The sequence below is a fragment of the Ochlerotatus camptorhynchus genome, unplaced genomic scaffold (assembly GCF_037179485.1).
Source record: "Ochlerotatus camptorhynchus isolate MF236.1 unplaced genomic scaffold, CSIRO-AGI_Acam_v1.1 ptg000328l, whole genome shotgun sequence".
Taxonomy (NCBI): Eukaryota; Metazoa; Arthropoda; class Insecta; order Diptera; family Culicidae; genus Ochlerotatus; species Ochlerotatus camptorhynchus.
The window spans coordinates 1,118,533-1,144,040 of NW_027040816.1; the positions used below are offsets into that span (position 1 = coordinate 1,118,533).

Here is a 25,508-nt window from a genome sequence, read left to right on the forward strand (position 1 = left end):
TTCAAACGTAAATAATGTGCATGATATGTTTAACCCTGTTTGGAGATGTTTTAATACAAAGGGCTTTGAATCAGTGAACCTGGATGAGAATTTGATCTGAACTCAAGGACAATTTGGGGAACCGTGAGTATCTTATACACCTCAAAATCAACTATAAACGAACAGCAGAAACTGTATAAACGTGTTTCGGAAAGTTTTGTCGGTGAGATCATCGTGCAGATTTTAGTTGATCCAGTAGATCAAATAATCTGACCTCTAGAACAATTTGAAGAACCTAGAACTTCTAATACACCTTAAATTGATGTTGTTTGGAGATGTTGCTAAGGACCTTGTATCAGTTATGGTTGATCAGGTAAATCATTTGATCTGAGCTCAAGACAATTTGGAGAACCTTGATTATAAATCAAAATAAATTAAAAACGATCCGCAGAAACTTTATGAACATGTCTTTGTAGGTTTTGTCACTGAGGACATCGTGCAGTTCATGGTTGAGCCAGTAGATCAAATAATCTGAACTCCAAAGCAACTTGGAGAACCTAGAACATCTCATACACCATCAATTACAACGAAAATGATGTGCATTATAGTCATAAAAATTTGCCAAAAAAAATTTAATTCTGTTAAAAAATGTCAAAATTAAGCGGAAAATATGAACCTCACTTAAGAGATGAACTAGCCTCAGGCTAAAAATCTCTAAAATAAAGAAAAAAAAAAAAAAAAAAAAATGAACCTCACTGTTTAAAATTTCTTTTGAATTTTCAACATTCTTATATGGTGGACGTCACTTATCCGTAGAAACAGTGAAAACATATTACCATAGAGGTAACTCTAAGACCAGAAGGTCCCAAAATAACGTGCTCAACTTTTTGGGTCAGCTCTGGTACTCTCTTCGGTCCCTAGCTAATCGATTCACCCCTCGAAACAGAGGAAAAACCAATAACCCCTCATTTTATCAGTCAAACTTTCATAGCGTATCAAAACAAACATTGCGTAGTACTAGAATTTCGACTAGAATAATGTAAGTTAATCGTTTACTTGGTACCAATAGGCTAGTCAAGTAGTGAGCCAATTTAAAATCGTTAGTTTCGTATTGATTGTTGATATTACTCTTTCTCCGAAAATGTATGGTTACGTCACTTTGTCTCCAGGCTCCCAAAACACATTTTTATCACGAAGAGAGTGTTTTCTGGTGTATCTTAGGGTATAGATTATGAATATGAAGAAAAGTGAAAATTGACCATGGTGGCGTTTACGTCACTTTGTCATCTCACGGCAGTAAGGGCCTTGTACCGGTTATGACTGACCTGGTACATTATTTGATCTGAGATCAAGGACAATTTGGTGGACCTTGAGCATCATATAGACATCAAACTGATCATGAGCGATGTACAGAACCTCTTTGAACATGTTCGACCAAGTTTCGACGCTGAGGACATTGTGCAGGCCTTGGTTGTCTAATGTTCTTAGCTACAGAATGCTTTGGATGACCTAGAACGTCACTTGAGCTTCTTATAAAGGGTGATACGGTCAAAATTTGGTCAATATCAACTTGACGTATTTCTTTCAATTTTGCATTTAAAAAACCTGAACACCCCTCATTTTGAAGGTGTGTGTGTGTAGAATGTTGCTCCTATTTTGATTTTGGAACTCACTCTTCAGTTGTCAAAATGCCGTCCAAGCAAGAAGAGCAGCGTATCAAAATTTTGCTCGCGCATCGCGAAAATCCGAGCTACTCGCACGCAAAGTTGGCAAAATCGCTAAAAGTTGCCAAATCAACCGTTACAAATGTAATTAAAGTGTTTGGGGAACGTTTGTCGACAGCCAGAAAGTCTGGATCGGGGGGAAATCGAAAACCGGAAGCCGCTGAGACGACAAAGAGAGTTGCCGGTAGTTTCAAGCGAAACCCTAACCTCTCTCTCCGAGATGCCGCAAATAAGCTGGGTGTATCGTCTACAACCGTGCATCGAGCCAAAAAACGAGCCGGACTATCGACTTACAAGAAGGTAGTGACTCCAAATCGCGATGATAAACAAAATACGACGGCCAAAGCGCGATCCCGGAGGCTGTACACGACGATGCTGACGAAGTTTGACTGCGTGGTAATGGACGACGAAACCTACGTCAAAGCCGACTACAAGCAGCTTCCGGGACAGGAGTTTTATACGGCAAAAGGAAGGGGAAAGGTAGCAGATGTTTTCAAGCACATGAAACTGTCAAAGTTCGCAAAGAAATATCTGGTTTGGCACGCCATCTGTACCTGTGGCTTGAAAAGCAGCATTTTCATAGCTTCCGGGACTGTCAACCAAGAAATTTACGTGAAAGAGTGTTTGAATAAACGTCTGCTGCCTTTCCTGAAGAATCACGGTTGTTCCGTACTGTTTTGGCCGGATTTGGCATCTTGCCATTACGGTAAAAAGGCCATGGAGGGGTACGCCGCCAACAACGTGCAGGTGGTTCCCAAGGACAAGAACCCTCCCAACACGCCAGAGCTCCGCCCAATTGAGAAATACTGGGCTATTGTCAAGCGGAACCTAAAGAAGACCAAAAAAACTGCTAAGGGCGAGCAGCAGTTCAAGGCAAACTGGCTTTCTGCGGCGAAAAAGGTGGACAAGGTGGCTGTACAAAATCTGATGGCAGGGGTCAAGCGTAAGGCCCGGCAATTCGGATTTGGAAAAGCGGAAGCCTAACTGAATATTTTTCCTGAATTTTATACTAATTGAACTTGAAAAAGAAATTTAATTTGATTTTTTAAATAAACGATTTCACCGATTTACACGCGTTTTCCCTTTACCAAATTTTGACCGTATCACCCTTTATACATCCAAATAGATCAAGAACGATGCGCAGTAATTCCTTGAACATGTTTGGGCAGGTTTCGCCGCTGAGGTATTTTGCAGGACATTATCAAAAAGGGATGACCGGGTCATAGAACTTGTTATCAATTTGATATTTTACTTTGCTTGGGATTATGATTACATAGATCGCTACTAAATAGTTTCAAAATTGGTCATACAATTCCGGAGATACGGTCGGAACAAGTTCTTAGTGTCTCAGGGAAAATAACCAGCTTATGAGTAAGTTCAAAACCCATCATGCGACACAATAAATTACAGAGTGTCAGATTACAAACAGTGAGAGGTGTTGCTTTTTTATCGCTTAAGATTCAATTCAAATTAAATCGTGAAAAACTTTTTTCCTGTCGGTATATCTGGTATCGTTAGAAAGGACAAAGTTAATCTGATCGTTTGATATATGAGGATCGGTGAAAAATCGAAGAAAATTTATATTAAATAGTGATTAATCGAATCACTATTAATATAACAATAGAGTAAAAAACATCGCACCGGCCGATGGCCGAATGCTCTCCGCCGTTAAGGACTATACAAGTGTGAAGTGCGGTTATTAACCCAACTCAGTGAGGTCGTCCCACAATCGTATGTGAGAACCAAGGAGTGCCTAAAACAATTGTAACCAAGGAGAGCAATGGCTCTGTGAATAGTGGATTGAGTTTACAAGGATCAAATTTTGCAGAAATTGTTGGCGGAAGAAAACAAGACCCAACTAAGTCAGTTCTTCGTTCGGGCAGAGTATTGAAAAAACCTGAAATTGCGATTACCCCAGCTGATGACAAATCAGATGAAGTATCGATAGAATTATCAAGTGTAGAAAACGCATCTGCGCCTAGTGTTGAAAGTAGAAAAAGTAAAAAAAAAAAATAAATATTGCAAATACTGTGCGTATCAAACTAAAAGTTGTGCAGACGAATCAGAACACGAAGAAAGAAGTGCGAAGTAAAATTGATCATTCATCAGCTGGCATAAAAAGTGTGAGAAACGCAAAGAATGGTGCCATTCTAGTGGAATGCAAATCGATGAATGAAGCCGACGCATTGATCACACAGGCAAATGACAAGTTTGGTGAAAATTATGAAATATTTATTGAACAACCAAAGAAACCAAAAATCAAAATTATTGGGATGGATGAGGAATATGAAGAAGAAAACTTAAAGGAAATCGTGATGGAACAAAATGAAATCGGTGAAATAAAGCATTTTAAAATTGTGAAAATTATCAGAGTCCCTGGCAGAAAATTCAATGCTGTATCGGTGATCTGTGAAATTGACTCGGAAGCATTCCAAAAAATTATGCGTCGGGTTAAACTGAATGTAGAGTGGGAAGTATGTAACGTTGTGGAAAATGTTAATGTATTACGTTGCTACAAATGTTGTGCTAATGGGCATCGATCAAATGATTGCACAGGTAAAAAAATCGGTGTAAGATGTGCTGGTGATAATGATGTGAAAGAATGTTTATCGGAAGAGGAGCAATGTATTAATTGTGTTACTTTGAACAGTGAGAGGAAATTAAATATAAATGTTGATCACGCTGCTTGGAGTCCACATTGCCCAGTGAACAAAAGGAATTTGAATGTTTCTAAGCAGTTTATAGACTATGGCAAATAGCAATTAAGTAGTGCGAATGTTATTTACCTGAACATTGGTGGACTGACTGCTCATTTTTGCGAATTTGAAATTATTGCAAGCACATTGAGACCCAAAATTCTGATGATTACTGAAACACATATAACAGATGATATTGATATGGCTGAATATCAGCTTATGAACTTCACAACATGTGTGTGTTATTCTGACTCGAGGCATACAGGAGGAGTTATCATGCCATGATTCAATACATTTTCGGGTTGTAAGCAACATTTGTTTCGAGCGTAATTGGTTTCTCGCTTTAAAAGTTGAAAATGGATTTAAAAGAGGAATGTATGGCTTAGTGTATCATTCCTCGAATGACAGTGATTCCAATTTCCTTGAGTTTCTGGAGAACACTTGGCTTGAAAGCGTGGTTGAATCGAATGTAGACAATTTTATTGTTGGTGATTTCAATATAAATTGGCTAAATTGTAAAGATAGTGAACGGTTACGCAGTGTAATGCATGGATTTGGTCTCAAGCAAATAGTGACTGAAAGTACAAGATGTACAGCGTATTCTGAGACAATGATTGATTTAGTGTTTAGCAATAGTTCTGTGACAGATGTGTCAGTGCTAAAAGATTACAAGATATCAGATCATGAAACTCTTCAGATCATCAGTAAAGAAGAACAAGATTTGCGAAATGAAAACACAGGTATAACAATTAAATGTTGGAGAAAATATTCAAAGGAAGCGTTGCAGGCTTTGCTTAGATCTAATTTACGAGAGACGAGTGAAAGAGAACTACATGAGAAAGCAGAAGTGCTTGGAACAGTTCTAGAACATTGTGTGAATCAGCTTGTTGTGGTGAAATCAATAAAATGTACTTCTCACAAGAGATGGTATACAGTTGACCTAAAGCTTCTAAAAAATGAACGAGATGAAGCATATATGACGGCTAGTGGAAGTTGGGAAGAGCAAGATTGGGAACGATATAGGGTCTTACGAAATGAGTATTCTCATTCTGTGAGGAGGGCGAAGGCCTTATACACCCAACGTAAAATTGAAGAGAATAAAAACGATAGTCGTTCCCTCTGGAAAGTGCTTAAAACGTTATGGAATAGTAAAAATCGTAATAGTAAATGTGTCAAGTTTGATGGAGTTGACATTGAAGATGAAAGTGAAATATCAGAAAAATTCAATGGATACTTTGTAGATAGTGTACGAGAAATTCACGACAGTATTGAAAATGTTCATGATGATACGGCACTAAATGAAGACTCAAATGAGAGGTGGAATATTTTCGAACCAGTGACGATGGAAAACCTCAAGAAGGTAGTTAATAATTTGAATAATTCCTCTGGTCTCAATAATGTAAACCTACAAGTGTTAAAGGATTCCTGGGATATGTTAGGTGAGTACCTATAAGAAGTAGTAAATGAATCTCTCAAATCTGGAGAGTTTCCGCGAGGCTGGAAGCAATCAGTTGTTATTCCGATACAGAAGATTAGTGGTACAGTTAAGGCTGAGGAATTCAGACCCATAAATATGTTACCAGTTTACGAAAAAGTATTGGAAAGTATAGTTCGAGAACAAGTCACTGCGTATCTGAATTCAAATGAAATCTTAATTGCAGAACAATCAGGTTTTCAACAAAATCATTCATGCGAATCAGCGTTAAACTTACTTCTATATAAATGGAAACGTATGCTAGAGGCTCGTAAAACTATAGTAGTAATATTCTTGGATTTAAAACGTGCGTTTGAAACTATTTCACGTCCTATGATGTTGAAAACACTAAAAAAGTATGGATTGAGAGGAAATGTCCTCAAATGGTTTGAATCCTATTTAAATGATAGAACACAAGTGTGTAGATATGATGAGAAGGTGTCATCACCCCTGACAGTTCCACTTGGAGTACCGCAAGGAAGTGTGTTGGGACCACTATTATTCATAATGTACATCAACGATGTAAAGGCAGCGATAGGATCATGTGAGCTGAATCTTTTTGCGGATGATACAGTTATATTCTTTGGGTCAAAGGATCCCAAAGAAGCTTTACAAAAAATAAGAGAGGGAATCGTTCAAATTACTAAATGGTTGAGGATCAAAAAGTTGAAATTAAATGTTCAAAAAGCTAAAATGATGATTATATCTAATAAAAGGAATCTGAATCTTGATGTGTTTAATGTTGATATAGAAGAAGAATTGATAGAAAGAGTACAGGAGTTTAAATATTTAGGAGTGAAAATTGATGATAAACTAAATTTTAAGGTGCATATCGATTATGTGATTAGTAAAATTGCATGGAATTTTATCAAGACTGAGAGGAAAGCTTCCGTTTTGGAGTAAAATTTTCTTGTATAAAACGTTAATTGCTCCCCATATAGATTATTGCTCATCGATTCTGTTTCTGGCAAGTGAAACGCAGATAACACGATTGCAAAGGTTGCAAAACAGACAAATGAGATTTATTCTTCAATGCAACAAGTATACACCAATCAGAATGATGTTAGATACACTGCAGTGGTTATCGGTTAAAGAACGAATAGGTTTCAATGTGTTAACAATTATATATAAAATGACACAAGATCTTTTACCAGAATATTTGAGGTCAATTTTAGTTAGTGGAAATGATATTGACAAGCATCGAACAAGACGGATTAATGACTTAAGAATAGTTCCATTCTCGATGACATCGACGCAAAGGTCAATTTATTATAAAGGAATTAAAATGTTTAACTCCCTTCCAGGAGATGTTAAAACAGCTAGAACAGTACCTGAATTTAAAAGAGGATGTGTGCAGTGGATAAGAGTGAATTATAGATAATTAAATAGGTGATGGAGTATTATAAATTAGGATAGTGTTGTTTTTTTTTTTCATTTGTGCATTTTAAAAGTAAACATAAATTTAAGTCGGAATGAGTTGATTAAGTGTTAGATTTAATGAAAAACTAAAACTGTATGTAACTGTATTATGAAATTATCGTATCGATAAATAAACGAAATTTATTATTATCAGAATTCGAAAACAAGTTCAATAACAATGATATCTAGTACCCTGAACCAGATTTGCTGAATCCGGATATGTTCCGGGTTGCCCCGGGGAAGTGGCCAGATTTGACTTTTTTTAAATCGATCATGTGCCACATCAAATGACGTGAGAATTTTTAAATAAGATCATTGGTAGTCATATTGAATGTAAATAGGGTCAGACCATAGGTGAATAAATTGGGATTTTTCCTATACATATAAGCAAGTTTGGTCTCTTAATATCCATTTTCATATAAACTACAGTAATGACCTGATTTTATCAGTCCTTACACGCATTATTCTTTTAATGTTCAGTAATTTCCTATATCCATAATTCGAAATCTTTTCCATTAATCTTCTTGATCGATCATCCGTCTAAAAAGTCAGGATCTTGAGATACAGCAGTACAAACATATTAACTTCAAATACTTGCCCCGTAACGTGGGTAGATCACCTTTTCGTGGTACGTTACGGGATGTAAGATCTACCACCGATTCCTAGTCCTAACTTCTTCAAACTAGGGGAACAGGATTTTTCAGCAATCAAAGGAACACATCTTAGTCCTTGTTACTTTTTATGCCTTGTTGATAGTGATAAGTCCTCGGGTTGCCTGGACCAAGGATGATCTTGAAACAAGGGAAAAAATGAGTTAGTTAGTCTTCATCTATGTGATTCCTAATCATCTAATCGTTGTTCCCTAGTTTGAAGTGGTTAAGACTAGGGTTCTGATGCATGGTCATTATCGGTGTCATAGCTTGTTTTTGTTGTTAAGGAATCCAATTTTGACTGACAAAGGGGCGCGCCTTTGGAGGGTGTTCCAACTCCGAAGGGTATAAATAGCGGAACCTTTCAGTTAGAATCGATTCCTTGCGATGAAGGCAAGAATGACAACTGTATCAAAACCGAATACTTCATCATTTCTCAATAGTGATGGACTAATACGACATGCACTAAACTAAGGACACGGGATATACTACAATAGATCAAATTACTGGTCACAGTGGTGTTATGTCCCGAACAGAGGAAAAAAAAAAACTTCAAATACTCACTAGCGCCACCTAGCGGGGGAATTCCGAATTATTCTGTCTGTCATCCAATAGCCCTTGACCCCCTGATCAATTTTGCCGAAGAAATCATCCGTCTAAATAGTCAGTGTCTTGAGATACAGCAGCACAAATATATTCACTTTCAATAATCACTAGCGCCACCTAGTGGAGGGATTCCGAATTGTTCTGTCCATCATCCAACAATCCTTAACCCCCTAATCAACTTTGCCGAAGAAATCATCCGTCTATATAATCGGTATCTTGAGATACAGCATTCAAATCATGCAAAATAGGAGATTTTAGGGCAAAACTGTTTAAAAACCCCAACTTACCCTATCGTGCCAAAGATGAAACCCACTCCAATCGATTCCTGAGACTTTTTTTTCTATAAGAATGACTATTTTTTAGTCTCTTGTTCCAGCGAGCACCGAAGTTATTGAATTTTAACACATTGTTTCGATTTTGTCCCCAGTGTGCGTCGTATTTGGGACACAACTCTTAACTTTTTAAAAATCTGAATGGTAGCTATCACTTTCAAAGTCCTTGAATGAAGCTGTTTGCAACTGCCATCATGGTGTTGATTCAAAGCTCAAGGCGGTATTTGTAGACTGATTTCAACAGATTTCAACCATAATATCCGCTTCTATCGGACAGAGTGGTAGCCACATTGAAGCCAGTACAACGAGTAGAGTGTCAACAAAGCAAGGATTGATCTAATACCGTTCTCATTTTTGCGGTGTAGCACCAAAAGTGTGGTTATCCGCTCAACATTATTTGTTTGTAAACAAAGGTTCACCGAATAAAAATTGTAAAGTACGGTGCTGTAGCTACACTGCCATAACGAAAACGACATAAGTATTTACTTACCAGTGTTTATTTGCTGCTCCAGTTTTAGCTGTCGCCTGCTTTGGTCATTTTTACGTTACATAAGTTTACGATACATACAAATTATATGAGGTACATAGAAATGGACCAAGCAGTTTTTAAAATTGTGCACCAAACAACAAATGAAAGCTGCTAGAAAACATTGTCCACCAGATTTTCCAGTGCATTGTAGTAGTATTCCACTTCGGGAAAAGAAAGCGTCACGATGATACTCCCATCATTATGCATTGCAATGGTCATGTGTAGTGAAACCACATGGAATGAAGCGAAACGGAAAAGCAGTAAGACTCAACCCACTCAACCGGGATAAAAATATCTTCCTTGAAAAGAACCAAGAACCACTTTGTCGTATTGCTCGCTCGGATACTTGACGACCGCCGCAACGCTGAACGGCAATCACAGCGACATAGCAAACGTTTTATGTAATTAGCACAAGACTAGGTGTAGCTCGGTTGGTAGAATGCAGTTGCAGCTGTGGCGCGGCAGTTGCACAACTTCCTCCTTCGGGATTTCTATGCCAACGTGTACTTGACATCATAATAAGCCCCATAGCGACAGAGCTCCAGTGAAAGTCACCCTCATAAACCGATAGTCGCAAAAAAATAAATTGTTCCAATAAATACTTATAACCTACCTCTTTTCCCAGCGTGGATTTCTCGGTGCTGAGTCCGTTGAGGTTGAGATTCGAGTGCGTCGAGATGTGATTTTCCACCTTAACCTGATTCTTTTTCGAGTCGGAACTGAGCCTAACACTGGACCATTTTTCTTGTGCCTGTGTTAATTTTTTTTGATGATCGGAACAGTGAGGAGTAGTGGCAGCAGTGGCAGCAATGTGGGAGGAATATGCCATGCATAAATCGAGAACGAAGAATGTAGATAATTTTTGATGGACTATCATAAACATAAGATTGTTGATTGAAATGCGTCGTATTCGTCAGTGGAATGCAACCAACTATTTTCCGATTTTTTTTTTCCTGATTATAGTAGCCTGCACCGTAAACTGGAGTGGCTTTGAAATCGTATTTGAATTTGTATGATTTCTAATTTCTAATTACTAATTACTAATTTCCAATCAGCGACTGCCGAACCCCAGCTTACGGCACGAATCGTTTTAGAGACCTAATCTATCCTGAGTAATGATGCTAAAAAAACGTCAACTAGTCCACTACACTGCTATAAATCTGTTTCACCTCAGCTGAAGTCTCCACCTCCTCCGGATGGAGCTCCACGGATGTGGGGGACGACATGGGCGTAAACGAAAGCGACCACGAGTCGCCACGCACGGACACACTAGGTACTGGCTCTGTTGACAAGCAACGCACTTTGAAAACTGAAACCGAATCAAACTGTTGATTGCATTTCCCGCGCGACGATGGCAACGACGACGACGACAACGACTGTCAAGTTAGTCAACAGACGCAACACGATAGGGATATGTAAGGTGATACACACTCGATTCAACACACATACACACACACCTGTAGATTCTGCGGAACCGATTTGTTCCGGTGTTCATTGTTGAGCTTGGACTGCCGGACGAAGCTGCGGCAGGATTTCGTCTTGAACGCCGAATCCAGACTGGTCGCGGTGGACGAGCTGGGTTTCGCGCCAACCTCGTTCGTCGTCACAATCAGCGGAATGTTGGTCTGGTCTTGACTGTGTGCCCGGCTCATTTTCATTATGGACGATGATATCGATCGTTTGATTTTCCTTTCTTCCGTGTAAATTTTATTCATAAATGCGATTTTTCGCTCTGTGCAGCGCCGATTGGGATGGTTGTGATAATTACGGGGTGGTGGTTGTTGTACGTCGGCAACGATGGGTGGGAACCTTGCACCTTAATTTGAAGGTTGTTGGCTTTGTGGTGCTATGGGTGGACACCAATTTGTGGCTGGATGTACATCAAAAATTTCGCTTAACTACACAATAATTCTAAACTGTTGAATAGAGCAGAATAAATTGAAGCGGAATTAGGTCAGCTCGTTCGTTCAAACGAATCAGATGGGCCCATTTCCGATGGAGGCATCGAACCGCACCGGTTTCTGGCAACGAGCGGCAACAACGATGGGAATATTGAATAACAAAACCGCACGACAAGCACATTTAGTTGTGTCGCCAGAGGCACTGCTGCTACTGCAGTGGGTGTTTGTAGGCTGGAATTGTGGCGAGACAGAACACAACAATATGCATCGACAGTGCATTTTATTGATGGCTTTGGTGATTGTGACTAGTTGTTTAGAAGAGTCGCATTAAGTGTTTGGATTTGTTTTCGGTCACGTTGCTGAATGTCGGTGCCAAAATACCATGCGTCTCCATGGTTTTGCAGTTATTGATGAAGAATGGCGAAGCGGGGGAAATGGCTCACCAGATCGGTTTTGCAGGTGTTTGGATTTTTTTCTTATATAATTTATTACCAGTATTACAGTCAACTCTCCCTAGCTCGATATTCAAGGGACTATTGAGTTCATGAAGGTGAAGAATCACTATAGACATTTTGGAGAATCTTAAGTGCGATTCAGGAAGGATTTAACAGTGATTCAGTTAATTTCCAACCCTACAATCAGGGCTGTGGAGTCGACTCTTTGACTCCGACTCCGTAATTATGATACACATATTGAAAAGTTAAACCTGATTTTTTTTTTTTGAGAGCAACACCATCTAATATATTTTGTCTGGCGCTGTATTTTAAGATTCAGATTCCCCAAGAATTTTAATGGCAATTCTCTTAGAATTTCATGACAACCTTTTGTTAAAACTTCGGAGAATCCAAATAGGAGCATTGGAGAATCTCAGTATTTGGGATTCCGGAGGATTCCAAAGAGGACATCCAGTGAATCCTCAGAGTTATTCTAGGAAATACCTCATGAAAAATGAATACAAGAGATCTTCAAGTGGGGGGGCCTCCCTAAGCTCAGTCGGTAAAGGCGCAGCTACAAAGTAAGACCATGCTGGAGGTGGCTGGGTTCAATTCCCGGTCCGGTCTAGGAATTTTTTCTGGTTGGAAAATTTCTCGACTTTCCTGGTATGATTGGACTTGCCACACAATTATACCAATGCAAAAATGGTACAGGCATCGAAAGCTCTCAATTAATAACTGTAGAAGTGCATCTAGAACACTAAGTTGAGAGCACGCAAAAAGCTAATATGCGATATGCAATAAGCTTGAAATGCGAAGAAGAAGATCTTCAAGTGGCATTCCTCGTTAGCCAAAGAAAAATCTGTGGATAATTTTTAAAGAACTTTAAAGGCGAATTGCAAAGGAAAACCCAGAGAAGATCACCAAAGGATGATCTTGGAGATCTTTCCTGAGTTTTTTTTTGTAATTATCCTTTAAAGTTCTTTTAAAAATCACCATTGAATTTTCTTGAAATATTAAGGAATCCCACTTGAGGTTCTCCGGAATCATTTTTTCAAGGAGTCTTTCTTCAGATTTCCTCCTTAATTCTCCAGAATAACTTGGAGGATTCACTAGATATCCTCTTTGGAACTGAAGCCTCTTCGAAATTTGTCGGAGATTCTCAAATTTTCCTATTTGGATTCTTCTCTCTTGAAATTATCCGGAATCTTTCTTGGGATTCATCAGAATTTCTTAGAGATATTTAGAATCTTTCATAGGATTCTTTAGGAATTCCTCTTAATTTTCAAAAATAACAATAAAGATTCTCCGGAATCCCTCGTTGGAATCTCTCTGTGAAATTCCTCTTCGGAATCCCTATCGGAATCGGTCTTCGAAATCCCTCTTCGGAAACCCGTCTTCGGAAACCCTCTTCGGAATCCCTCTTCGGAGTCCCTCTTCAGAATCCCTCTTCGGAATCCCTCTTCGGAATCCCTCTTCGGAATCCCTCTTCGGAATCCCTCTTCGGAATCCCTCTTCGGAATCCCTCTTCGGAATCCCTCTTCGGAATCCCTCTTCGGAATCCCTCTTCGGAATCCCTCTTCGGAATCCCTCTTCGGAATCCCTCTTCGGAATCCCTCTTCGGAATCCCTCTTCGGAATCCCTCTTCGGAATCCCTCTTCGGAATCCCTCTTCGGAATCCTCTTCGGTATCCCTCTTCGGAAACCCGTCTTTGGAATCCCTCTTCGGAATCCCTCTTCGGAATCCCTCTTCGGAATCCCTCTTTGGAATCTCTCTTCGGAATCTCTCTTCAGAATTCCTCTTCGGAATCCCTCTTCGGAATCCCTCTTCGGAATCCCTCTTCGGAATCCCTCTTCGGAATCCCTCTTCGGAATCCCTCTTCGGAATCCCTCTTCGGAATCCCTCTTCGGAATCCCTCTTCGGAATCCCTCTTCGGAATCCCTCTTCGGAATCCCTCTTCGGAATCCCTCTTCGGAATCCCTCTTCGGAATCCCTCTTCGGAATCCCTCTTCGGAATCCCTCTTCGGAATCCCTCTTCGGAATCCCTCTTCGGAATCCCTCTTCGGAATCCCTCTTCGGAATCCCTCTTCGGAATCCCTCTTCGGAATCCCTCTTCGGAATCCCTCTTCGGAATCCCTCTTCGGAATCCCTCTTCGGAATCCTCTTCGGTATCCCTCTTCGGAATCCCTCTTCGGAATCCCTCTTCGAAATCCCTCTTCGGAATCCCTCTTGGGAATCCCTCTTGGGAATCCCTCTTGGGAATCCCTCTTGGGAATCCCTCTTGGGAATCCCTCTTGGGAATCCCTCTTGGGAATCCCTCTTGGGAATCCCTCTTGGGAATCCCTCTTGGGAATCCCTCTTGGGAATCCCTCTTGGGAATCCCTCTTGGGAATCCCTCTTGGGAATCCCTCTTGGGAATCCCTCTTTGGAATCCCTCTTGGGAATCCCTCTTGGGAATCCCTCTTGGGAATCCCTCTTGGGAATCCCTCTTGGGAATCCCTCTTGGGAATCCCTCTTGGGAATCCCTCTTGGGAATCCCTCTTGGGAATCCCTCTTGGGAATCCCTCTTGGGAATCCCTCTTGGGAATCCCTCTTGGGAATCCCTCTTGGGAATCCCTCTTGGGAATCTCTCTTGGAAATCCCTCTTGGGAATCCCTCTTGGGAATCCTTCTTCAGAATCCCTCTTAGGAATCCCTCTTTGGAATCCCTCTTTGGAGTCCCTCTTCGGAATCTCTCTTCGGAATCCCTGTTCGAAATCTCTCTTCGGAATCCCTGTTCGAAATCTCTCTTCGGAATCCCTCTTGGGAATCCCTCTTGGGAATCCCTCTTGGGAATCCCTCTTGGGAATCCCTCTTGGGAATCCCTCTTGGGAATCCCTCTTGGGAATCCCTCTTGGGAATCCCTCTTGGGAATCCCTCTTGGGAATCCCTCTTGGGAATCCCTCTTGGGAATCCCTCTTGGGAATCCCTCTTGTGAATCCCTCTTGGGAATCCCTCTTGGGAATCCCTCTTGGGAATCCTTCTTGGGAATCCCTCTTGGGAATCCCTCTTGGGAATCCCTCTTGGGAATCCCTCTTGGAAATCCCTCTTGGGAATCCCTCTTGGGAATCCCTCTTGGGAATCCTTCTTGGGAATCCCTCTTGGGAATCCTTCTTCTGAATCCCTCTTGGGAATCCCTCTTGGGAATCCCTCTTGGAAATCCCTCTTGGGAATCCCTCTCGGGAATCCCTCTTGGGAATCCCTCTTGGGAATCCCTCTTGGGAATCCCTCTTGGGAATCCCTCTTGGGAATCCCTCTTGGGAATCCCTCTTGGGAATCCCTCTTGGGAATCACTCTTGGGAATCACTCTTGGGAATCCCTCTTGGGAATCCCTCTCGGGAATCCCTCTTGGGAATCCCTCTTGGGAATCCCTCTTGGGAATCCCTCTTGGGAATCCCTCTTTGAAATCCCTCTTTGGAGTGCCTCTTCCGAATCTCTCTTCGGAATCTCTCTTCGGAATCTTTCTTCGGAATCTCTCTTCGGAATCTCTCTTCGGAATCTCTCTTCGGAATTTCAAAAGAAGCTTCCAAAAGAAGCTATCACAAGAAGTCTGTCAGCTCCTAAAAAAAAGCTTCCAAAAGAAGAACACATAAGAAGCTTCCAAAAGAAGCTCCAAAAGAAGCTTCCAAAAGAAGCTGTCAGAAGAAGCTTCCAAAAGATGCTTCCAAGAGAAGCTTCGAACAGATTCTTAAAAAAAAACAAAAGGAGCTTCCAACAAAAGCATCCAAAAGAAGCTTCCAAAAGACGCTTCCCAAAAGAAGCTTCCAAAAGAAGCTTCCAAAAGAAGCTTCCTAAATAAGCTTCCAAAGAGGCTTCCAAAAGAAGCTTCTTAAGAAACTTCTAAAAGAAGCTTCCAACAGAAGCATCCAAAAGAAGCTTCTAAAAGAAGCTTTTAAAAGAAGCTTCCAACAGAAGCATTCAATAGAAGCTTTCAAAAGAAGCTTCCTAAAGAAGCTTCCTAAAGAAGCTTCCTAAAGAAGCTTCCTAAAGAAGCTTCCTAAAGAAGCTTCGTAAAGAAGTTTCCTAAAGAAGCTTCCTAAAGAAGCTTCCTAAAGAAGCTTCCTAAAGAAGCTTCCTAAAGAAGCTTCCTAAAGAAGCTTCCTAAAGAAGCTTCCTAAAGAAGTATCCTAAAGAAGCTTACTTAAGAAGTTTCCTAAATGAGCTTCCTAAAGAAACTTCCAAAAGAAGCTTCCAACAGTAGCATCCAAAAGAAGCTAGCAAAAGAAGCTTCTAAGCGAAGCCCCCAATAGAAGCAACCAAAAGATGCTTCCAAACGAAGCTTCCAAAAGATACTTCCAAAAGAAACTTCCAACAGAAGCATAAAAAAAAAGATTCCTAAAGAAGCTTCCAAAAAAGCTCCCAAAATAAGCTTCCAAATGCAGCTTTCAAAGAGGCTTCCAAAAGAATCTTCTTAAGAAATTTCTAAAAGAAGCTCCCAAAAAATAATTCCAAACGAAGCTTCCAAAAGAATATTCCTTAATAAACTTGCAAAAGAAGCTTTCAAAAGAAGCTTTTACACGAAGCTTCCAAAAGAAGCTCCCAAAAGATGCTTTCAACAGTAGCATTCAAAAGAAACTTCTTAAAAGCTTCCAAAAAAAGCATCCTAAAGAAGCTTGCAAAAGAAGCTTTCAAAAGAAGCTTCCAAACGAAACTCCTAATAGAAGCAACCAAAAGATGCTTCCAAAAAAAAGCTTCTAAAAAATGCTTTTAAAAGAAGCTTCCAACAGAAGCATCCAATAGAAGCTTTCAAAAGAAGCTTCCTAAAGAAGCTTCCTAAAGAAGCTTTCTAAAGAAGCATCCTAAAGAAGTTTCCTAAATTAGCTTTCTAAAGAAACTTCCAAAAGAAGCTTGCAAAAGAAGCTTTCAAAAGAAGCTTTTAAGCGAAGCTCCCAATAGAAGCAACCAAAAGATGCTTCCAAACGAAGCTTCCAGAAGATGCTACCAAAAGAAAGGCAGAAGCATAAAAAAAAAGATTTCTTAAGAAGCTTGCAAAAGAAGCTTCCAAATGCAGCTTTCAAAGAGGCTTCCAAAAGAAGCTTTTTAAGAAATTTCTAAAAGAAGCTCCCAAAAGATAATTCCAAAAGAAGCTTCCAACAGAAGCTTTCAAAAGAAGCTTCCAAAATATGCTTTCTAAAGAAGCTGGAAAAAGAAGCTTTCAAAAGGAATTTTTCCACGAAGCTCCCAACAGAAGCAACCAAAAGATGCTGCCAAAAGAAGCTTCTAAAAGAAGCTTCCAAAAGAAGCTTCTAAAAGAAGCTCCCGAAAGAAGTTTCTAAAAGAAGCTTCTAAAAGAAGTTTCTTAAAGAAGCTTCCAAAAGAAACTCCCAAAAGAAACTTCCAATAGAAGCATCCAAAAGAATATAATGAGAGAGAGAAGGATTAGTATTTTCCATTTAATTCCACTACTTTATTTGCTTATCCTTGACAGATACGCGTATTTCGTCTACAATGTGCAGACTTCTTCAGTGTCTTGTACTAATACTCGACTTACGAGACGCCCACATTCATCAGGATCCAAAAGAAGCTTTGAAAAGATATTTTCAAAAGTAACTTCTAAAAGAAGCTTCCACATGAAGCTTCGAAAAGAAGCTTTCAAAGAGGTTTTCAAAAGAAGCCCCTAAAGAAACTTCTTAAAGATTATTACAAAAGAAAGATGACGAAACCGTTGCGGTACGAATCCAATTTACAACATCATTCATAAAATCAATAGTTCAGGAAAAAAAAGTGCTGTTCACTTTTACTTTTCATAAATCATATTAAGTCTTAAATAAAACTCTTTTCCCAGTCCTACAAGAGTAATTCTAACGAAAACATTTGCTCGGAATAATTCCTAATCAAAACAACACTCATAATTGTTTACCGTTATGGTTCGCTCTGTACTATAGATATGTGTATGGTTTGCCTTTTTGCAATCCTTTTACCCGATTCAATTCTTGTTTACGATTTTGAAAACAACCGCAAAATACAGCAACAATTGCGAGAGCTCAACACCTAGTCACAATCACATTACATCAATTGTTTTCCAGAACTTCCCCACCGCTGTTGCTGTTTTTCCTTGTTCCTGTGCCGACAGAGAAATGAGAACGAGTGCGGTCCAATTCGCCTAAGTATGTATTTGTTTTGCCACCCATTTTTTCCTGCCGTGTAGAGCTCTTTGAGTGGCTGATTTGTGTATTAAACAAATAGAATGTGTAGCAGCAGCAACAGTAGCAGAGAAAAAACATGGCCAGCCCGTGCAGACCGACTGGCTGGCAGAGACACCAATGATCCTTCTAAGAAAATGGACCCCTTTTCACATTTTGCTTCATTATGAATGGAATTTTTCCGAATGGAAGCCACTTTCGACTTTGTCCCGTGTCGTTGTCATCAAAGCTCTCACTCTTTTCTAACGCCCATCGGTGGTGAAAGCATTTTCCGAATAGAGTAGAGCACAGTACAATACAAAAGTTGATTCGGGAGAGAGAGAGAGAGTCCCACTGGCACTGTTACTAGTCACATTCTGATCCCCCCCAGTGTGTCAGTCACAGCGGGGGGTGGGTTGATTTGAATAAAACATCAAGCGCCCTCCCAGCACAGGAGGTAGACACCATCGCGAACGAACTGCCATCGATAAATATATGGATGAAAATGGCTTAGCTAGTTCACGGCAGCTGTGGCAGCTCAGAAAAAGGAGAAACGAGAGAACAGCTTCGATTGTGATATTCCACAAGCGAGACATATAGTCTGGCACGATTAGGTATTATATCGAGCCCGGATGTGGCTCGAGTTGTTAGCTTTGGGTGGCTTTTCTCCTGGGGTGGGAGGCAAAGCCGGCAACAACAAAAAAATATATGAACATTCTTCCATTTGCAAGGCACGTCTTAATACCGTGAGATATGAGAAATTCGAATATGATTGCTCGTATCATATGCCCAGGTTGTTGTTGTTGCTATTGTGCATGCAACCAGGGAAAGTGGTGAATCAGCTCAAGGTGGGGGGAAATAACAATATTTTAACGTCGGAATTGGTCCTGTGGCCGGGAAATGTGCAGTGAAACGAATACTCTGCTTTTCTATAGGCAAGTTTTTGGTGAGCAACGTCACTTCGTTTAGTTTAGTTATTTGGAATGAAATGCGATACTCATTCGAATGGAACTGGCACAGGCTTCACTTTTCGCTTCGAAAGAACATGTCAAATGGAGTTTATTTCTTTTTATTTTTTTGGAAATTTGCATGCTGAATAAATTGGACGAGCGACGAAGTGACTGCTAACGAATGGAATAGATTTAAGTGAACATCTGAAGAGGCAGCTTCTTTTAAATCCTTGCGGGTGACTTTTTGACGACTTGGTCGTGCACTGGTGAAGCAAAGTTCAAATCGCAGCATGCTTTACAAGTGGAACAAGATAAAGTTCAATCGCTTTGGGGGGTAAATTAAGATGTCATCTTTAATTATCACTAGGAGCTGAATGTTGATTTAGTTGGCGTTGAAATTGTCTAGGATCACCAGCATCCTTTTCCAACTTATTCAAAAAGGTATTTTTTAATTAAGAAACAGGGTTAATTGGTTGATCATAGGAAAGCAGTGAGAAACTGTGTGGGACCATTTTACCCCACCGGGTACAGTTTGGGTTGTATTTGCCTACCATTTATACTTATATTATACTTCCACTCGAAAAAATCTTCACATTAATGCCATGTGAAAACAGAGATTGTTTTCTTTTTCAATTATCATCGTAACAGTTCTATACTGGGTAATGCGGAGAGTTTTTTTTTGACATAGGACTACGTCTGTGATTTCCATATGGGGATACACATTGTGAAAACCGAAAATGGAAAATGTAACAAAATTATGAAAGATTTTGAACGTTAATAACTCAGCTTCTTCTGGACCAATTTCAATAATTATATCACCATTCGATCAGAAATATTTCTACGCATCTGTAAATTTTAAGACTTTATCATTCGTCAAAATGTTACTATTGAAAATTGCACGAATAAGCAACTGTTGCTATGATAGTTAAAATTATCACCGATTACCTGCGAAAAGCGGAAAAAAGGAGGAAGAAGCCGCACCGCTATTTATCGGAATCAGTAGCTCTTCGTGAGCCGCTGAGGGCCATCTATGTCAAGCGCGTCATACTAAAGAGTATAAGCAGAGAGAACCCCGCTCAAATTCCTCTTCCTACACAAAACACAAGCTCCCGCCGCAGTTAACAAATAAGATTTATTATATAAGACCACGTAGTCCTACGTCACCATTGCGTACAACCCCATAGGGCTGTCCCTTGTAGTTTTTCAACGATGGCAATGTTGGTATCAAGCACCGACGAACTGCATTTTGTGTAAAGCCAAGTCGTTATTCTTCGATTGTTTGTTTCCATTCGTAAATTCTTGAAAGTGAAGGAAGCAGTAAAATTCGTCATTTTTTGACAAAGGAATTTAGAGAAATGATTTTGATATTTTCGACACCTCTTCAAAAATATAATGATTCGAAGAAACTTTGATAACTAGTATCAGTGCTGATAAGAATATTTTTTTCTACAATCAACTTAGCTGATAATGTAGACAACCTTAACAGGTAGAGCAACTACCTGCATGAATTTTAACTTTGAAACAGTGTTGCCAGATTGTTTTAAAGCTTATCGGTATCAAAGGTGTTAAAAAATCGGTATTTATCGGTATTTACTATTTATTAAATTTTATATTTTTGCAATTTTTGAAAGCGAAAATTTTAACGAGAGTGACGACTGGGATTTAAAGGGGAATTGCTTTGTTTGACGACTTTCTCAGTCTTACAACACTCTTTAATTTTTTAATTTAATTTTTAAAATTATCGTTGTCCTCAAGTGGTGATCAAAATTGTGACCAAGTAGTGTTTTTTTTCAATTAAATATCATTAAATGATTGAATTAGCTTTCAATGGAGCTATTGGAGGAACATCCAGAGAAAGACTAAAGAAGTTATCCTGGATAAAGTGAGAGAAAAGCTGAAAAAACATCCGGGAAACTTCCAAGACACGAATTGAGAAACTTGTGGCGAAATTTTAAATAAACTATCGGAAAAAAAATCGGATGTAAAAGTTTCGGAAACCGGAAGTAAATTTCCAGAAGTAGCCATTTCCAGGGAAAGCCATAAGAAGCTCGGAAAAACCTTCCAATAGAAGTCGAACAAAAAAAACCTTTGGCTTATGGTCAAACTTCCAGAAGAAGACGAATGAAATTTCTGGGTGAATTATTCGAACCTCCTGGAGAAGACGAAAGAAACTTCCTGGAGACGCTGACAGAAAAATTCTAAGGTAGACTGGAAGAAACATCTGAAGAAAGTCGGAAGCCAGAGCGCTTACGGAACAGTCGAAAGAAACAAGGACATAATTCCGGGAGAAAGAGATTCCTGGGGGATGTGCTAATGATCCAGAAATTTTTCCTGATATTCTTAAAACATCCCCGAAGACTCCGCAATTTCCCTGAAGTTTTCGGATCATTCCTGAAATGCACTTAGGAATATTCCATAATTCCTCGAAATTCCTTAAAAGTTCTTGTAATCAAAAGAACTTTCCAAAAGAAGCTTCCAAAAGAAGCTTCAACCAACGTACTTCCAACAATTTCTTCACCTAAACAGAATGCGACTGAAATTTTGATTTACTGTCAAAATTTCAATCGCATGAAAAGCCCAGCTAAAATGAAGGAAATCTATCAAAATTTATTATGCTCATCCTTCTCGGTCATTCTGGCAACTGAAACAAGCTGGGACGAAAGCGTGAAAAGTGAAGAAATCTTTGGAAATGCCTTTAATGTATTCAGAGACGACAGAAATTGTCATGCAACTCAGAAGAAGTCAGGCGGTGGAGTCCTTATAGCTCTTTCGACCAATTTTAACTCAGAACTCATCATTACACCAAAATTTACAGAATTTGAGCATATTTGGGTGAAATCACACATAGTCGGTGAAACGCACGTGTTCGCCTCAGTGTATTTTCCACCAGACCATGCACATAAAAGCACTTATGAAGCCTTCTTCCAAAGTGCTGAACAAATTCTATCTGAGCTTCCTCCTGAGGTTAAAGTTCACATCTATGGAGACTTTAATCAACGCCATGCTGACTTCATTCTGGACTCTGAAAATGAATGTATCTTACTCCCAGTCGTTGGGGATAATGAAACATTGCAGTTCATTTTTGACAAAACTGCTAATTTAGGACTGAACCAAATTAACCACATCAAAAACCAACAAAATTGCTATTTGGACTTTTTACTAACGAATATTTATGAAGATTTCTGTGTGACCGAATCACTAAATCCACTGTGGAAAAATGAAGCGTTTCACACAGCAATTGAATATTCTTTATTTGTGCATGAACACCAAAGACCCAACGACTGCGAATACGAAGAAGTCTTTGAATACAAATTAGCAGACTACGAAAAAATAAAATTTAAATTAAACAGTGTCAATTGGCAATTAATTTTAAGGAATGTAGGAAATGTCGAAATTGGTATAGACGTGTTCTACAAAATTTTAACAGAAATAATTTCGGAAGAAATCCCTTTGAAGAAAAAAAGACGCAACAGAAACACACAAAATCCAGTCTGGTATAACAGACAAATAAAAAACTTGAAAAATCGGAAGCAAAAAGCACATAAAATTTATAAAAAAACACAACAGTAGTAATAATTTATTAATTTATTTGGATCTATGCGATCAACTGAATTTAGCTATCAGTACTGCATTTGAAGAATATAATGCAAAAACAGAACATGAAATAAAGTCCTGTCCAAAGAACTTCTTTAATTACGTAAAAACCAAATTAAAATCTGACAATTTTCCTTCAATAATGCAACTCGACGAAAATGTCGGTGATAGCTCGGAAAAAAACTGCAATCTATTTGCAAAATTTTTTCAAGAAATCTATACGACATTTTCTGAAGAAGATCGCGACCGCGATTATTTTGCATTTTTTCCAGAATTTTCAAGGGACATTGGCCTCAATCAACTTCAAGTGCAGGATATTTTGCAGGCTTTAAAAAATTTAGACGCCTCAAAAGGTCCTGGACCTGACGGAATTCCTCCAGTTTTTATTAAATGTCTAGCAATGGAACTCACTGCTCCATTGTTCTGGATTTTTAATATGTCCCTGGAATCTGGAACCTTCCCAAAAACTTGGAAAAACTCATTCCTAGTGCCTATCTTTAAATCTGGCCGAAAATCTGACGTACGTAATTATCGTGGTATAGCCATTATCTCTTGCATTCCTAAACTTTTCGAGGCAATTGTCAACGAAAAATTATTTCTCCAAATCAAAAATAGAATTACTGACATGCAACACGGCTTTTTCAAGGGTCGCTCGACCTCGACAAATTTACTTGAATTTATAGACTATTCATTGAATGCAATGGATAATGGAAACCACGTAGAAGCTCTCTATACAGACTTTAGCAAGGCATTTGACCGCATAGACATACCAATGCTACTTTTTAAATTGCAAAAAATTGGAATTGAGTCAGGGCTCCTAAAATGGCTTGAATCATATTTAACTAACCGCCAACAAATAATTAAATTCAACGGAAAGAAATCGAGTCCAATTCAAGTCACTTCAGGGGTCCCCCAAGGCTCTCATTTGGGACCTCTTCTTTTTATTCTATACGTAAACGACATTTCTTTCATTCTCAAAAAACTTAAATGTCTTATTTATGCCGACGACATGAAGCTCTTTTTAGAAATAAGAAATGAAGAAGACATCAATATATTCCGGAATGAAATACACATATTCTACATATGGTGCAAAAAAAGTCTACTAGAATTGAATGTAAAAAAATGTAACTTAATATCATTTAGCAGGAAAAGAACAACTTCAAATATTTCAATTGCACTAGGAAATCAAAATGTAGAAAAATGTGAAAGAGTTAGGGATTTAGGAATTATCTTAGACTCTAAACTAACTTTCATAGACCATTACAACACAATTATTCACAGGGCAAATAACATGCTAGGCTTTATCAAGCGCTTTTGCTATAACTTTCAGGACCCATACACAATTAAAACACTATATATCGCCTATGTGAGGTCAATACTGGAATATTGCAGCATTGTATGGTCTCCTTTTTCAATCACGCACGAAGAAAGATTAGAATCCGTACAAAAACAATTTCTATTATACGCTCTTCGTAAATTAGGTTGGACATCATTTCCTCTTCCATCATATGAAGCACGCTGCATGCTTATAAACATACAAACATTAAAAGAGCGTCGTGAATATGCAATGGTTTCATTTGTAAACGATATCGTTTCGCAACGCATTGACTCCACAGAACTTTTATCAAAATTAAATTTCCATGCACCTACTCGGCAACTCCGAAATCGAAATGTATTTGCCATAAAACATCATCGTACAAATTATGCAAAATATGGGCCATTAAACCGCATGATGGCCTCTTACAATCAATACTGCAAAACCATTGACTTTACAATGTCTCGGCATAAACTAAAACAATATTTTTACTCCATAAGGCATTATAACTCATAAAAAATAGGAAAGCTGACACTGCTTAATTTTTATTAAAGAAAAAATTATACTTTTAACCTTTTGTCCAAAGTTGACGAAATAAATAAATAAATTTAAGAAAACAAAACTGTATTCTCATATGTACTAGTCTACGTTGGTTGACGAAATAAAAAATAAATAAATAAATAAAATAAATAAAAAGAAGCTTCCTAAAGAAGCTTCCTAAAGAAGCTTCCACATGAAGCCTCCAAAAGAAGCTTCCACATGAAGCTTCCAAAAGAAACTTTCAAAGAGGCTTCCAAAAGAAGCTTCTTAAGAAATTCTAAAAGAAGCTCCCAAAAGATACTACCAAAAGAAGCTTCCAAAAGAAACTTTCAAAAAGGGTTCCAAAAGAAGCGTCTTAAGAAACTTCTAAAAGATACTTCCAAATTAAGCTTCCAAAAGAAACTTCTTAAAGAATCTCCAAAAAGAAGCTTTTAAAAGAAGCTCCCAAAAGAAGCATCCAAAAGAAGCTTTCAAAAGAACTTTCCAAAAAAAGCTTCCTAAAGAAGCTTCATCAGAAGTATCCAAAAGAAGCTTCCAAAAGAAGTTTTCCAAAGAAGCTTCCAAAAGAAGCTTTCAAAGAGGCTTCCAAAAGAAGCTTTCAAAAGAACTTTCCAAAAGAAGCTTCCTAAAGAAGCTTTATCAGAAGTATCCAAAAAAAGCTTCAAAAGAAGCTTCAAAAGAAGCTTCAAAAAGAAGCTCCTATAAGAATCTTCCAAAAGAAGCTTTCAAAAGAACTTTCCAAAAGAAGCTTCCAAGAGAAGCTTGCGAAAGAAGCTTCCACATGAAGCTTCCAAAAGAAGCTTTCAAAGAGGCTTCCAAAAGAAGCTTCTTAAGAAACTTCTAAAAGAAGCTCCCAAAAGATACTTCCAAAAGAAGCTTCCTAAAGAAGCTTGCAAAAGAAGCTTCCAAAAGAAGCTTTCAAAGAGGCTTCCAAAAGAAGCTTTTTAAGAATCTTCCAAAAGAAGCTCCCAAAAGATACTACCAAAAGAAGCTTACAAAATAAGCTTTCAAAGAGGCTTCCAAAAGAAGCGTCTTAAGAAACTTCTAAAAGAAGCTTACCATAGATACTTCCAAATTAAGCTTCCAAAAGAAACTTCTTAAAGAATCTCCAAAAAGAAGCTTATAAAAGAAGCTCCCAAAAGAAGCATCCAAAAGAAGCTTTCAAAAGAACTTTCCAAAAGAAGCTTCATCAGAAGTATCCAAAA

General features: G+C 38.8%; 1 protein-coding gene across 5 annotated transcripts in view; it reads right to left on the reverse strand.

Annotated features, from left to right (window-relative positions):
- sei (seizure) overlaps window positions 1–25,508 on the reverse strand; it is a 218,140-nt gene that overhangs the window by 118,148 nt on the left and 74,484 nt on the right. For 2 of the 5 annotated variants that reach the window (XM_065230115.1, XM_065230116.1), the window contains exons 2-3: window positions 10,867–11,325; window positions 10,023–10,160 (exon numbers count right to left, since the gene is read on the reverse strand). The exons of the other annotated variants lie outside the window; for them this stretch is intronic. In XM_065230115.1, the coding sequence (XP_065086187.1) occupies window positions 10,023–10,160; window positions 10,867–11,124 (396 nt within the window). In that variant the 5' untranslated portion in view covers window positions 11,125–11,325. The remainder of the gene's footprint in view (window positions 1–10,022; window positions 10,161–10,866; window positions 11,326–25,508) is intronic. 5 annotated transcript variants of the gene reach the window in all.